Source organism: Saccostrea cucullata, unplaced genomic scaffold, assembly GCF_032062105.1.
Source record: "Saccostrea cucullata isolate Sc308-1 unplaced genomic scaffold, CSIRO_AGI_Scuc_v1 ctg39, whole genome shotgun sequence".
NCBI classification, from domain to species: domain Eukaryota; kingdom Metazoa; phylum Mollusca; class Bivalvia; order Ostreida; family Ostreidae; genus Saccostrea; species Saccostrea cuccullata.
The window spans coordinates 505496-521649 of NW_026937104.1; the positions used below are offsets into that span (position 1 = coordinate 505496).

Here is a 16154-nt window from a genome sequence, read left to right on the forward strand (position 1 = left end):
AAAATAGTCATTCAGATTTAATGTTTTCCCACGTTTAGGAATTTGCTATACCAGCAGAATGTTATATGTTAAATACAAGTTCAGTAATTGATGTTGACAGTTTCAGCCACGCCGATTTGTGTAATCATTTAGTTATGTAGTTTAGAATTAAAGCGTTAAACCGGGCAGACGTGTTTTCTGTTATAAGTGTCTAGAACACGGACAGTACAACATGTAGTTTTAAACTTATGATCATTGTTCCTCGATAAATTCATTCATTTATTAAAAAATGAAATAATCTGTTTTACAGTGTGTCAAATATGATGTCATAATTAATCAAATAATTGTTCCCGAATATTTGTTACATGTAAATATTGATAAAGCGAGGGAAGTAAATAACTGCATGTTTTCTGAAACTCTTTGTATGTAATTGCTTTTTATGATGTATTACTGCTATATATAGCAGGGTTTTTAAAACAATAGATAAAAATTTCCTTACTGTTAATTTTTCAAAGATGGAGATAGGATAGAACCATTTTTTTTTTTTTACTCTTTTTGCGGAATTACTCAAAAACTCTCTCGATCTGAGTAAACATAATGTGGACAATGAGATCTTTTTGTTGCAAGATTGTCACTGCACGAATTTTCCTGAATTTTTCCATGTATTTACAAGATAACAAGTTTAGTTATGATACACAATTAAAATTTATGAATATATGAAGAAAGATTGAGTATGGAAAACCATGTTTGCACAGGCATTTTTTCTGTTTTCCACGAGAATTAACTTTTCCCATTTCTTTAAATCACATAAAATTAATTCTTTTGGACTTCATACAAACAGTATCTAATATTAAGGTAAGGAAATATATCAGTATTATATGCAGATTTATATATAAGAGACCTTCCATTTATTAATTTTGTGAAGCATTTCATGATTTTATTTTGTTTATTTACTCAAAGTATAAGGCGAGGATGTAGAAAACAATGGATTGCTAAATAAAGTAAATAAATTTAATTCCACCCATTACGATTTCTTCAGACCTATAACCGTCTACAATATTAAGCCATTGAAATACATGTAGTATAATGAAAAAAGCATTTATTTAGTAGATTTCAATCAATAAAATGATTTTTTAACATAAAATTAATAATAATTCTTGCCAGATTTTTGCAAATGAATACACATGCATTTCTTTGTTTGACAAGATACAACGTAAACGCCAAATATAATGATTTATTAAAAATAATAATTAAAAAAAAATAATCTGATTTCCAATAGAAAAATAAGTGGTACAAATTTCACGAACTGCACTTCTTAAGAACTGAAGTGAAAGTAAATATCCTTTATTTACTTTCTTACCCCTTTTAATTTCTCATTTAAGTTTAAGGATACGTTTCTCTGAATGAAGGGACATGGACATCTGCTCTTGTGAAGTTATGACCAAGAGCTCGTACATCCTTCTCAAACTGTTGTGTGTAATCACTGGCACTAAGGCAATTACCCTATAAAATAAATTTTAAAGTAACATAAAGTAAATAATACACGCTGTTCGTATTATTCTGACAAGATGCTTTCGATTTTTTTTCTATCCAGGTAATAAAAAAAGAGCTGACCACTTAGATTTGCCATGTAAACAATTTTTTTTATAACATAAACATATTTTGATTTTGATACAAAGGCTTAATTACGTATAAACAATTTTCCTTTTTGATACCAAATATTTGCATGCGATCTTTGAATCTTACTCTTGCTAAGTATTTTCCACCAGGCTGTAGTACCTTTAGAGCCAATTCCAGGGTCGCATAACTTGTTTCAAACTCATATCCAAACCCTGAAAATAAATGCAATAAACTCATGTTTTAAGCTTATAACTTTCAGTCCCTATTAGATCGGTTTATCCCCTAACTTAAAAACTATGATCTTGATCCTTCAGATTGTAAAAGAAACAATGACCCTGGCATTAAGCCTTGACACTGACAATTACGTTAATAGGTACAATTTAAGTGTCAGGTGAACTGTCTCCGGATTTTTTCCCTTTATCCAGCTCATGACAGGGAGCACACAAGAGTGTTATCGGTTGACACTGGATGCTTAACTCCTTCATTGCACCTGATCCCACCCGTGTTTGCTCTCCTCCTTTTTTTCTTTCAATGGCCTTATGAACTTTTATTTCTATTTCGTTAGAATTTTTTCACCCGCTACAGTATACTAAATAAAATAATGTATGAAATATAAGACTGTATCCCTTGTCTCTTACCGTATTTTTCCTTGTCGACTGATAATTCCGTCAGGTCGTTGATGACAAAATCATATTTAGTTCCTGAATCTACTGCCGCTTTCAGTTCTTGCATGCAATCACAAATCTTTATCTGCGTTACAAATATTACAGAATAAATAAAACAAAAATGAAATATGGATCAATATCTAAATTTCATTTAATTCCATACTTAAGCTTTAAGTTCATGTATGCAATCAAGTCTTTATAAAAGTAAAATTTGTTTACAAAATGAGTGAAGATTATGACATTTAGAAATCTTAGTTTTATGATAAAACATACTTTTTCAACTTTTTAAGACACTAAATGTGATTAACACTTATAAGCGTCTTCATTAGAAACTATTTCAAATACGGTATATGTATCCAATTGACCCTTCTTACGAATTTCAGTTTTTTTCTGTAGTGATAAATACGGTTCAGCATGGCAAATTAACTTAAAATAAAAACAAAATAATAAAAGCCCAATACAAGAACTGTATGTAAAAACTCTGAAAACTTCTGTAAAATGAATTATCTTGTGATTTTTTGTTTAAATTAGAAAATGAAATATATTATCTGGTTACTTAGAAAAAACTGAGTTCTTGGTCTTTAATTATTTCTTTATTTTTTTCCTCTCTCCAAATTTAAATGATTCCAATGGATTTTGAGCTTCTTTGCTATGTCTGTTTGTTGTCTTCATTTCTCATTCTCATTTTAATCATTAGATGACTATTAAGGGGGGATATAAATTTCTCTCACCTTATAGTTGTTGCCCTCTAACTTCTCTAGGGTGTCCCCACATACCGCCTTCATGTGTTTACTACAGGCTTTAATCACCTCCTCATCTATCTAAAACAGGACTCTTATTAATGACTTGTCCTGACTGCATTTTATCAATAATTGCAAAATCTCAATATCTTTAAATACATATTTACGCATTAAATATCTTCTTACCTCTGCCATGAGAACAAAAGCTGGAGACTGTTTCAACAGTTCATGTAGTGTGCCCCCGTCTCCTCCACCAAGTATAAGTATTTGCTTATCCTTAAAGTCATTCTTTCCTCTTCCCAGCAATGACTCTGTGTATACTAAGTCGCTCTCACCTAGCACTGAAAAAAATTACAAGCCTAAATTACTATAGTATCTTTAGTTATGATATTTAAAATACTAAAACAGACAATTAAAAACTACAACTTTCAAAATTTATCCTTTTTAAATTGGGTTGCAAAATTTCAGGCAGATGGTAATATCGAATACTTTTGTAATTTATTTACTTTGTATTTATTTTTTTTTGGGGGGGGGGGTATTTTGGTGAAATTATTCTTACTTATATCATCATCCAGGAGCAAAACATTCCCAAATTCCTTCGATTTGACGATCTTTATACTCTGTGTCTCCAATACAATCTCTTCGTAATCAGTCTCAAAAATGCGCTCATCTCCGGTACATCCATAATTCCACGTGACACCAGGCGCTCGTCTGATTGGAGAAGGCAAGCTGCAAAATTTATTTCAAATGTTTTGTTTCATTTTATGTAAAGAACGCTCCTTGCTATGTGAACTGTCAATCGATACACTATTGCATTTACCATTTAAGTAAAATAACTATTGTTGCTCACCTTTTAGATTCTTCAATGATTTCTTTAAGGAATGTTGCTATAGATATTTTGAGCCCTTCTATGAACTGAAAATAAATAGAAATCTGATCAAAACATGAAAGATGATAAAAGCAGAATTATATAATAAAATTTTGATAGTATACAACTTCAGTATTTAAATTAAAATATAAAGCATTATTTTTTAAATCATAGACGTTTTTCATACTAATTGCTAGTCCATTATTTACACACAAATAGACAACGGATTTTCCCGTTATTTTCCGATCGTGAAAAGGAACACATGGCGGGTGTGACCGGTCGACAGTGGATGCTCACTCCTCCATAGCATCTGATATCACCTCTGATATTTTGAAGGTTCGTAATTTTATTGTAATTACAAGCAGATCATTTTTATATGCTAATGGTTATATATCCATATATAGTCTGTGCTGTTGATAAGCAGAGTATTTACCCGTAAAAATAAATGCTATTTAAAGCGTCTAAAAGGAATTGAACAGTAGATTAATTTTCTTCTCGAGATGTATTGATATTTGGGTAAAAAGAAACGTCAAAATGAAAACGTGTCAAAGACGAAAAACATTTCTGGTCTGCAGGAAAGGCTTACCTCAAATTCAAACGGTTCCGATAGTGGTTTTAAACAGTTTACGTTGTCTACAACATAGGTTATATCCACCGTAAGATAGGCGAAATGGTAAAGATGAATTACTATATGGCTACAAATAAAGGATTCAACACTTAAAGAAAGGACAAAAAAGTACCTCGTATTAGTGCAATTTCAAGAATGAATTAAGTTCTTTACAAAGTGCTGAAAACAAAACTCTTGAAAAAGACACAAATACCCATGATTGCTAGAGACGCACCTGCCATCATCAGACGTTGCAGTTATCACCTTGTCACCTTGGTTACCACAGTCACAAACTGTTTGTAGCTCGGCTTTGCCTTCGAAACAAATGTTCGGTATAGACTGGTATAATTCATGTGCCTCTGTAGAAAGACATTTTCAGTTATATATACATGTACGAGGAATGTTTAAAAAAAATGTCATTTCACCTACCTCTCGTAAAAATCGTGTAAACATCTCAATAAACTCACGTTCACACGTTAGATTGGTAACTGCACCGTAGCGGAATAAAAAAAAGCACTGCAATTTCACATTCTCATTAGCTATATGTACAGTGTACAGTAGCTTTATATACTAGCATATTCATTAAACTGTACTCAAAATGAGTGAAAAGGAGTAAACAATGCGCTGGAAATTAAAGCCTAGGTTTTTACTTTTCATTAATCACTTAGATATTGATTATGACGTCTGCGATATTTACAGAAATTGTCAAATTTCTCCAGTTTTAGCCCCGTGCGACTCTTTTATCCAGTTCATTCTAGATGCACCTATCTAGAAAAAGATACAAATCACGAAATGCTCTTGGGTCTGCATTCATCAATATATGATGGGAATCCCTATTGAGGAGTATGTATAAATGTTCCCAAAAGGGGACTGGTCGTCTGAAAAGTGTATACAGGCAAAAAGTGAGTACTTTGAAGAGCAGGGGGAAGAACAAAAAAGGATCAAGCCAATTGACATTATTTGGAGGGACACCGGCCCCTCATATGTTGTCTTAGGTTCTTTCATCTCCCTGACATGTTGTATAATTTATGATAACCTCTACTGATGTCTTAGATAAGAACCATCTTCTCTCTAACAAGCTATTTCTCTTATGCGTTACTTTCTCCCTGATATGTTATCTTTTGTAAGGCCTCACTTTCTGAAAAGTCATGTAGTTTGGCATCGTTACGTCTGACATGTTGTCATTGATATACCCTATCTGTTTCCTGACAAGTTGTCTTTGTTAAGTCCTACCTTTCTGTCCGTTAAACTCTATACTATCTCCCTGTCCTACTGTATTAGGCAAGCCCAGCATTCTTCCTCCCATATCGTCGTAGTTTAGCCCTATTTGTTGTACTTGTTAAGCTCTACCTTTGTAATTGTTTATTCTTACATTTTCCAGGTCAAATTGTCTTAGTCCTGTTAATACTTGCCTTTGTATTTGGTAGGCTTTCTCCCTTCTCCCTACCTTTGTATTTATTTATTAAGCCTTATCTTCTCCGTCATGTTGTATTTGTTAAATCTGAATTAATCGTCACCCACACTTAGTCTCTCTCTTCTAATTGTTTTGCCATACCTTCAGAATCGAATTTGTCCTTTTTTAGAGTAAAACACAACATTACTGTTGCAGTCCCCATTCTTCAGAGGAAGTGATGTACCAGAAGAGCAGATGTTGGTAAAGTCAAGTGGCATTCAATGGGAAAATCTTACTGTACAAAAAAAAAAAAATATATATATATATATATATATATATATATATATATATATATATATATATATATATATATATATATATATATATATATATATATATATATATATATATATATATATATATATATATATATATCTTATTGAAGGATAAGAAATGGTTTTCAATTTGCAAATATAGACGAAATAAATGAATAAAGAGATTAAGACTAATCTAGAAATCATTATGCTTAACAGTCCAGTCCAATACGAAAAATCGTGATATTACTAAAATTCGTAATATAAGCAATTTCTAACTCTTCTAAGAGTTAGATCCTTTTTTCTAATACAACCTCGTTGTTATGTTTTATCAAATCATGATATCGTGGATATGGATAAGATATCATGAGAAAAGATGAAACAATAGTTTCTTGCAATTATTTATATGAAAAACGTGATTAGTTAATCAAACAACACGTTTATGTCAAAAATTCAACAGATCTGTTTTATAATTAGTGACCTAATTTTAGTGTTTTTGAAAGCGGCTATTAATAGTTACAAAGTGACGTCGTTTAAACATGCTTAAATATTGAAAAAACTTTAACAACAACACAAAAACAAACGTCCAAAAACTGGTATAAAGGATCATGCTCAAGCCCACAAATCTAGATTAATGACAGATTTTTTTTTTCAGTAAAGAGTTGGTTGTTATCACCCCTGACCATGTCTACTTTCCAAATCCCTCCTTTATCTTTTTTATCTCTTCCCAAAACATAAAAGGCATTTGACTGGGAGATACTATAACTCATCACTTGGCTCCGTAATTTATTAGTTTTTGAAGGGTCTTCCTAAAGAGGAATATAGAAAAGCATTTCAGGAGTGGCTATCTCGTTTGAAAAAGTGTAAGTATAATTTATGTGTTTAAGAAGAGTATTTTGAATGAATGAGATACGGAGTTTATTTCACTCAATTTATTCGATACGCAATCAAGAGCATGCTCTACGTATGAACAATATCTAAAACGAGATAAATTATTGACAATCAAGTTGATGAAACAAGAATTTCAGCAGTCTCGTTTAAAGTCTTCATTTTGTAAGGTCTATGGCTGATACAATGACCTTGTCAGCAAATACAATTTATCATGAATCATATGCTGATTGACGTTTTTCATACTATTTTGTCCGTTATTTTCCTATAATGACAAGGAGCACACGGCCAGTATGAATGAATGAGATACGGAGTGTATATCTCTCAATTTATTCGATACGCAAGAGCATGCTCTACGTATGAACAATTTCTAAAACGAGGTAAATTATTGACATTCAAGTTGATGAAACAAGAATTTCTGCAGTCTCGTTTAAGATACTCCGATTCTCAGGTTCTGAAAATCAAGCATAGACTTATTGAAAATGCTCACAAAAATGTCTCTGAATTTTTTACCCATAATAATTCTTCAATCTTCACCCTTCAAGTTAATCATAATATATAGAGAAAATTAGTAAATCTCAAATATATTTTCAGGAATTGCAGATAAAAGCACCTGCTATGCATTTTCCAATTCAAATTTACAATTAACACATTTTAAAAATAAAAACCATAGGTATCCAGGCTATTCCACTATTTTTATACATATAATGTACTTTAATTTCTTTTATTTACTTCGATCATTTTAAAATGCAAAGTGTATAAAGATTCTCCTGTCATTGCAAAGCTCCATAAATCACTTCTAATTTCATATGAAGTTAATAAACATGCGTATTTATGGTAAGATTAAATAAACATCAGTTTCTTGATATAATTTTAACATGCTTTTACGTGGTAGAAATTTCGACTTTTAATTAGACCTTTCAGAGAACTTCAAAGAACCTTGAAGCACATTGAGAGGTATACGATGAAAATTGTTGCACGAAAAGATTTAATTTTCAAGCTTCATTCTGAGACTTTTTTGAATTAAATTATTAATAAAAGAGTTGTCCTTCCTGACTCAGGATCGGAGTCCCTTAAAGTCATCATTTTGTAAGGTCTAAGGCCGATTTAATGACCTTGTAAGCAAATACAATTTATCATGAATCAAATGCTCACTGACGTTTTTCAAACTATTTTGTCCGTTATTTTCCGATAATGACAAGGAGCACACAGCGGGTATGACCGGTCGGCAGGGGATGCTCACTCTTCCATGGCACCTGATGCCACCTCTGATGTTTTGGAGGTCCGTGTTTGCTCTGCTTCTATTTTGTATTCTTTATGGACTTTGATATGAATACTGTTCTTTATCTCCATATCATTCATAAATAAATGCAAATGATTCCGTTTTTATTAATTCATGTTGATAATGGAGAATGCTATTCTTTTATCCCACTGAGAATAATTTCCTATGACTAAAAAGTGGTTGTTATAGCGTAATGACAAAATTAAGGTCACAAACGATTTTTACGGCATGTATCAGGCTCATCTTATATAGGAACTCGTAAATTTACTTACCTCGTCATTGGTCATTTGCAAAATTATTTTGTTAAAACAGATTCTGATTGCACACATAAGTACTCTGACGTTGACATCAAGAAGATGCTTGAGTTTCTGATTGACAATATCTATGTGGTTTTCGGAGACCAGGTATTCCAATAATCTATTGGAATTCCCATGGGTACAAATTGCGCTCCGTTATTAGCAGAATTATTTTTATATTCATATGAAGCAGAATTTGTGCAAAATCTTATGCGTGAAAAGAAGAAAACACTTGCTGTGACCTTCAACTCGACATTCAGATATATCGACGACGTATTGTCAATTGATAAGGGTAATTTCCATTCCTACGTCGATACGATATATCCTGCTGAGCTTGAGATAAAAGATACCAGAGTCCAACACTTCTGTTTCATACTTGGATATTTTACTTGAAAAAGACACTAATGGTATTCTATCAACCAAGCTATATGATAAACGCGATGACTTTCCCTTACTTATGGAGCAATATACCTTCATCACCTGCATACGGAGTATATATATCTCAATTGATTTGATACGCAAGAGCATGCTCTACGTATGAACAATTTCTAAAACAAGGTAAATTACTGACAAGCAAATTGATGAAACAAGAATATCAGCAGTTTTGTTTAAAGTCATCATTTCGTAAGTTCTATGGTCGATTCAATGACCTTGTCAGCAAATACAATTTATCACTAAGTCAAATGCTGACTGACTTTTTTCATACCAATTGTTAGTTCATTACTTATACACTGAATTGACGACGGATATTTTCCGTTATTTCCTGATCATTACAAGGAGCACACGGATTGTGTGACCGGACGGCAGGGGATGCTCACTCCTCCATGGCACCCACCTGATCCCACCTCTGATGTTTCGGGGGTCAGTGTTTGCTCTTCTCTTATTTCGTATTGTTTTCTGGACTTTAAGATTGAATACTGTTCGTTATCTCTATATCCTTCTTATATATATTTACCTAGAATACTCGATGACGAAACATGTCCGAAACACCCTTCTCACTTCTTATTTTCTTTTTTTCTTTCTTTTTTTGAGGTATTTAATATCTCAACTGTTAACATATACATGTAGTAGTTAGCTACCCTTTTCTATAATTGATGATTGCAAAACTTATATATAAATCACGTATAAAACCGATATGGTGTACATACCTGATACTTAAACGTTAAGCTGAAAACATGCAGTAAAAAGTGTGTGGATATCTTAGTCAGATATTTCTGTCTATACATACATTGTAAATGTCCTTACAGTGTAATTTTTCCTACTTGAAATACGAGAAAAGTTCGCGGAGAAGTAGGTCTTGTGCGCGCGCTATATGCATGAAATCAGTTAAAACCTGCATATAAAAAACTATTAATATGCATTTTCTGATTAAAATGCAAGGATTTGGGGTTTTCCGATGAAAATATACAGATAAAATTTTTTTGAAAAAAAACATGCTTCACGGAGCATGGTATTTTAAGGCACTTTTTCATTATACATGTGTACCTTTACATTCACATATATTTTATTTTAGAATAGAAATTAAAACGTCACAGCGCGTGAAGATTTATGTTTTTTATTATGTATTACAAAACAGTAAGTATTAAAGAAGAAGATAATTTTGACAGCTTGGGCCTTATTGTGCCCTAAAAATTTAATGTTCTTAAAACAGAAATGAAATTAGCTTTAATAAGAATTGAGTAGATGAACATGATAAATCGTTAAAGAATATAGCATGAAGGAAGACCATTCTGGAAATATGACGTCATTAATTTAATAAAACTAATTTTGAAGCAAAAATTCCTCAAAATGACTAATTTCTGTGGCTATTTTCCTTTAGAAAATAGTGTCCACAGCCGTCCCTCACTTCAATATTTGGATATATTGTGTAAAATGATTTGAAAAATCACATATCTCAAAATTTTTGCGGGCGATGCATGTGCTGTTTGTCTTCTGAAAGAAAATTCCAGTGAAAATTGATGTCTTCTGCAACATTTTAACCCTATGTTCAAGACGTCACAGTTATAGCATTTAGGATGTCATATGAGAAATACGATTTATGTATTCTTACTACAAGGGATATCATCGATTCATAAAGCACCCATTATTATTTCTTACATCTCTTTCAAATTTTAGAAAAATACAGAGCCAGATTTGTATTGAAACTATACCTTGTTCTCACCTCGGATATAAATATATACTTGTATTTTAAAATAAACTAATAATGCTACGTTATTCGTGGATTTTTCATATGCCATAGAAAGTATGTACTAGAAGATTTATAAGACAAATAAAAATATATATTCATATATATTTATCTATAAATATGTATATTCGGGGCGGGGGTGGGGTGGGGGTAGAGGTGGGGAGTCCCCGTCCACAAACACCTGTGGTTAAGAGGTCAGGTGCACACTTCATCCATAACATTTCCTTAAGTCTACTGTGTATACATATATTAAAGAAATTACAGTAGGTATGGCCGTATTAAATTACAATGGACAAATAGCGTGTGACGTCATGTTGTTAATGACGAATACTCCATTTTCAATACAAAACTAAAAATCTCCAACAAAGATGATAGGCACATTTGATCAGTATGTTGATTATTATGTTGATAAAACAAACTTTATTAAATCCCACGTACCGCCATTTGCTACAAAACTCGTGTAGTCTTAGGGGGAAGATTTATGGATACTCAAGGATTTATAAAATATTTATCACACTGTAAAAATAAAGTTTATGTAAGAAGTTGTACACGCCAGACGTCATAACGTATTCATATTATGTTGAAGACTATCATTCAGTACATTAAAAAAAAAGATACCCCCCCCCCTTAGGAAAAAAACAAGAGGCTCAGGTGCCACATCGCTCACCTGAGCAATTGGCTAGAGAAAAGGACATATCAGATCAGAACTGAAAGTTAAATGAGGGTGGGGAGGGGGGAAGAGAGCTTGAATTTTAACCCCCAAGAGGGTCATGATTTGAACAAACTAGAATCTACACTACCTGAGGATGATTCCACATTAGTTTCATCTTTCCTGGCCCACTGGTTCTTGAGAAGAAGATTTTTAAAGATTTTTCCTATATATTCCTATGTAAAACTTTGATCGGCCATTTTGGCCCCACCCTACCCCAGGGGGTAATGATTTGAACAACCTTGAATCTACACTCCCTGTGGATGCTTCCACATGAGTTTCATCTTTCCTGGCCTAGTGGTTCTTGAGAAGATTCTTTTAAAAATGCCATTAATTTTTTCTCTAATTCATAATTATCTCCCCTTGGAAAAGGGCGTGGCCCTTCATTTGAACAAACTGACTCCCCTTTACCCAAGGATACTTTGTAGCAAGTTTGGTTGAAATTGGCCCAGTGGCTCTTGAGAAGAAGATGAAAATGTGAAAAGTTTACAAGAACGACAACGACGACTACGACGACAACGGACAAATTTTGATCAGAAAAGCTCACTTGAGCCTTTGGCTCAGGTGAGCTAATGATATCCGGGACTTTAACCAGGAACCTCTCACATTCCAAAAGATCAACGAGGCGCTTGAAATTCCTGCAAATTAAATGTAAACAGAAGGTCATATATACATGTTTCTCTTCACGTTCGATATTGTTGCATTTTAACACATGTTGTCTAATTTAGCCTTCAGATATCATTTCAAAGAGATGAACAGATAGGCACTGTCTGTAATTGAAATATAAAGTCCGTCAACAACCTGTATTTTATGTAATAGCTCTCCACATGTTCTTTCAATACAATCAGGAAATACATGTAACACAAAAACTTTGAGTGCTATCGATGCCAATTGACTTCTGGAAAAAAAATGACGGGGAAAAGAAGACACAGGGAAATTTTGTAAGTTGCAAGCGTATAAAATTTCATTGCAAAAACTCAAAAGTTTCTTGATATATAAACAAGAAACAAAAGTGTTTCACATGGATAGAAAACGAAGTCCAGGCTTTCTGACATCATTGACAGGTGTTTTTTCAATAAAATTGAAATTCGTAAATTTACTTACCTTGTTATTTGTAATTTGCAAAATAAGTTTGTTAAAAACACTTCGATTGCACAGACAAGAACTCTGAAGTTGAAATTTAAAAAATGCTCCAGTTTCTGAATAACAATATCTATGTGGCTTTTTTGAAACCAGGTCTTCCAACACTCTATTAGAATTCCAAATGGGCACTAATTAGGCCACGTTATGTATCCTAGTGAGCTTAAATTAAAAGATACCACAGTCAGAGTTCTACACATCACTTTCATATTTGAACTTTCTACTAGGAAAAGACGTCACTGGTCTAACAACAAAACTTTTTGATAAACGTGATGACTTAACTTTTTCTGTCGTAAACTCTCCTTACTTATGCAGCAATGTATCTTTTCCACCTGCATATGGAGTTTATATCTCTCCGTTGATTTGATGCGAAAGAAAATGCTCTTCGTTTGAATAATTTTTGAAACGAGGAAAGTTATTGACAAACAAGTTGATGAAGCAGGAACATCAGCTGTCTCATTTAAAGTAATTATTTCATAAGTTCTATGATCGATACAATGACCTTGTCAGGAAAAACAATTAATCATTATAAGTCAAATTCTGACTTATTTTACTATATACTGATTGTTCGGCCATTATTTACACATTGAGTTGTCCAGGAATTTTTCCCTTTTTTTTTAAACATGACAAGGAACACCCGGCAGGTGTGACCGGTCGGCACTGGATGCTCACTCCTCCATGGCGCCTAATCCCACCTATTCAGTTGGACTTTTGAGCTATAATGCTTGATCCTACCTATTGCTTTTAGAGGACCGTATTTATAATGCTCCCAATTTGTATTTCAATGAAGTTTTTTGAGCGTAAATATTGTTATTCAAATCAATTTATTATTCTCTTATCCTTTTTTTACATAGTTTCAGTAATTGAGAAACATTTTTGCGATTTATAATTTTTTTTTTCAGAAAATAAGGAAAAGCTACATTTTTGTCTGAATTTTCCTTTAAAAAAATATATTTGCTTTGTGTTCAAAAGTCTTGAAAATATGATGTTTTTTGTATGAAAGCCAATGAGGGTACTATTAATTTATACTATAATTAGCTGGGCAAAATATCGTTAAAAAGTTACATTGTTGATTACAAGTACAGTTTCAAAAATTCTGAATGTTCCTTGGTAGATTCAATAGTTAAGAATGAAATCGTCTGTTTTTCAGTGAGGCAAAAACATGAAATTTGACCCCAAAATTAATCATTGTGATACTAATTTCTCAAGATTTTGTTATTATAAAAAATGTTAAGCCTTTTATACTTTTATTAGTTTCTGTTTACGTTTAAAAGAAGGAATGTTAATGTTTTTTTCTTCTAAAACTATCTGTGTGTACGTTGCATGTGAAATAAAACTATTTTTTTCATGAATTCACCAATTTTTGAACGAAGTTTATGTTATGTAATTGTAAATTTCTTAAACTGAGATAGAGGCTAGAATCATTGAATAAAAATTGACTTCGATATTTGAATATTTTAAAAATGGGATTTAAACTTCTTTGACAATTGGTCTATACATTGTCAAATAATGCAAAAATCTTTCTTTACTGTTCTTGCTGACTTTCTCGCACTATCTCTTATTTAACAGCACATTATAAGGATCATAGGATTTTCAGTCGTAAGATTTGCCACTACACAAATCATAGTTCACTTATTAGCGCTGTCAGCGGAATCAAATTTGGCTTCTCAGATGTAAGCTTTAACTGTTTATTGTAAACGTATTACATTTGGATGTGTATTCCTTCTAGCGTTTTTAGCGGAAAGCAATATCCGGTAATTCAAGTACAACGCTAATTGTCTGGTATATATACCCATAAAGAAGAACATTATGATATGCGCTAAATCAAATTCACGCAAACATGTTCAAAAATCAATTTCCGCGAAATATCGTACACGATAAATATAATACATTTACAGTAGTTTGGGAAAAATCTATGCTGTTGACTTTAGAGCGACAATACACTTTTATGGGAATTTTTTTTTTATCTTTTCCCAGGTATACATGTTTACATGTTATGTTACGAAATAGAACTTAACAAATAAATACAAAAGGAAAAAAAAATGATTGTGAAAATCAAGTTTGTCAAAGAAAGCATCCAATGTTAACCTTGTAATTTACGTTGTGAGCCTTGTTTACTGATCAGATAGACGGAATTTACTTGAGTCAAATTTAGCATTTAAAAGACGATAGAAACACATCTCAGCCATATAGAATTACAAAATGCTGACTATAAACAAGGTTGTTGAAATCCATGACACATCAACTTATCTGTCAGTAGACTCCCTCAATTTAAATTCTGAACTCAGAGCATGCTCTTGAGTATCAATACAATTGGGAGACATGAAAGTCATATCCAGGTGATCGCGAGTATGACATAATAAATAAAGTTGAAGATGGAAAAGCTGAACTCAGATGATAATTGGCCGTTATCGTCTACAGTCAGAAGAATAATCAAAATATGAAACGAATCAAGCAGACCCTGTGACGTTTTATGATTTCGGGTTCAATGGATATATCGAGTCAACTTATCTATAACAAGAGGCCCAGGCGCCGCCACAGCGCTCACCTGAGCTCTGGCTATGTAAAGCTAAAAGCAAATGTCATTTCAGTATTGAAAAACTTAAATATAAAAGTGGATTCAAGTGGGGTCATGATTTGAACAAATTTGAATCTACACCACATGACGATTCTTCCAATTATTATGACCAATCATGGATTTGCTGGTCTTTAGAATTTTTTTAATGATTTTCCCTATGTATTCCTATGTGACTTTGACCCCCTATCAAGACCCCACCATACCCCTGGGGGTCATGATTTGAACAAACTTGAATCTACACTATCTGAGGATGCTTCCACACGAATTTCATCTTTGCTGGCCTAGTGGTTCTTGAGAAGAAGATTTTTAAAAGAGGCCATTAATTTTCACTAATTCATAATCATCTCCCCTTGGAAGAGGGTGTGGCCCTCCATTTGAACAAACTTGAATTCCCTTCACCTATGGATACTTTGTGGCAAGTTTGGTTGAAATAGGCCCAGTGGTTCTTGCGGAGAAGATAAAAATGTGAAAAGTTTACAACGACGCCAACAACGACTACAACAACAACGATGACAACAACAGACAACGGACAAATTTTGATCAGAAAAAGAAAAACTCAATTGAGCCTTCTGCTCAGGTGAGCTAAAAGAGGTCAGCCAGATAAGGATCAGAATAAATGAGCATTTATTTTACATTTTGTACATTTCACAATCATCACATTATCTCCAAGTGCATAACAAACGCTTGTTAGATATTTCCTTCCTGAGAGTAAATTTTGAGACCATATCAAGTGCTATATATACAACCTTTTCATCTTAATGACATAAAAATTCTAAACATACATAATTATTAGGGATGTCAACGAATATTCGAGTACTCGACTATCGTTCGATCATACCGACTATCGACTAAAATTTCTTTAGTCGGTTATTCGTTAAAAATGTGTTTCA

At 32.7% G+C, this 16154-nt stretch overlaps 1 protein-coding gene across 1 annotated transcript; it reads right to left on the bottom strand.

Annotated features, from left to right (window-relative positions):
* Positions 1 to 750: 750 nt before the first annotated feature.
* Positions 751 to 6123, bottom strand: LOC134247333 (spermine synthase-like). Its single transcript, XM_062729705.1, has 11 exons — positions 6035 to 6123; positions 4715 to 4838; positions 4459 to 4567; positions 3855 to 3919; positions 3564 to 3733; positions 3191 to 3345; positions 2996 to 3085; positions 2238 to 2349; positions 1726 to 1811; positions 1373 to 1482; positions 751 to 823 (listed from the first exon to the last, which is right to left on the bottom strand). Exons 1-11 carry the CDS (start codon positions 6093 to 6095, stop codon positions 793 to 795), a joined length of 1113 nt encoding a protein of 370 aa, XP_062585689.1. The 5' UTR covers positions 6096 to 6123; the 3' UTR covers positions 751 to 792.
* Positions 6124 to 16154: the final 10031 nt, after the last annotated feature.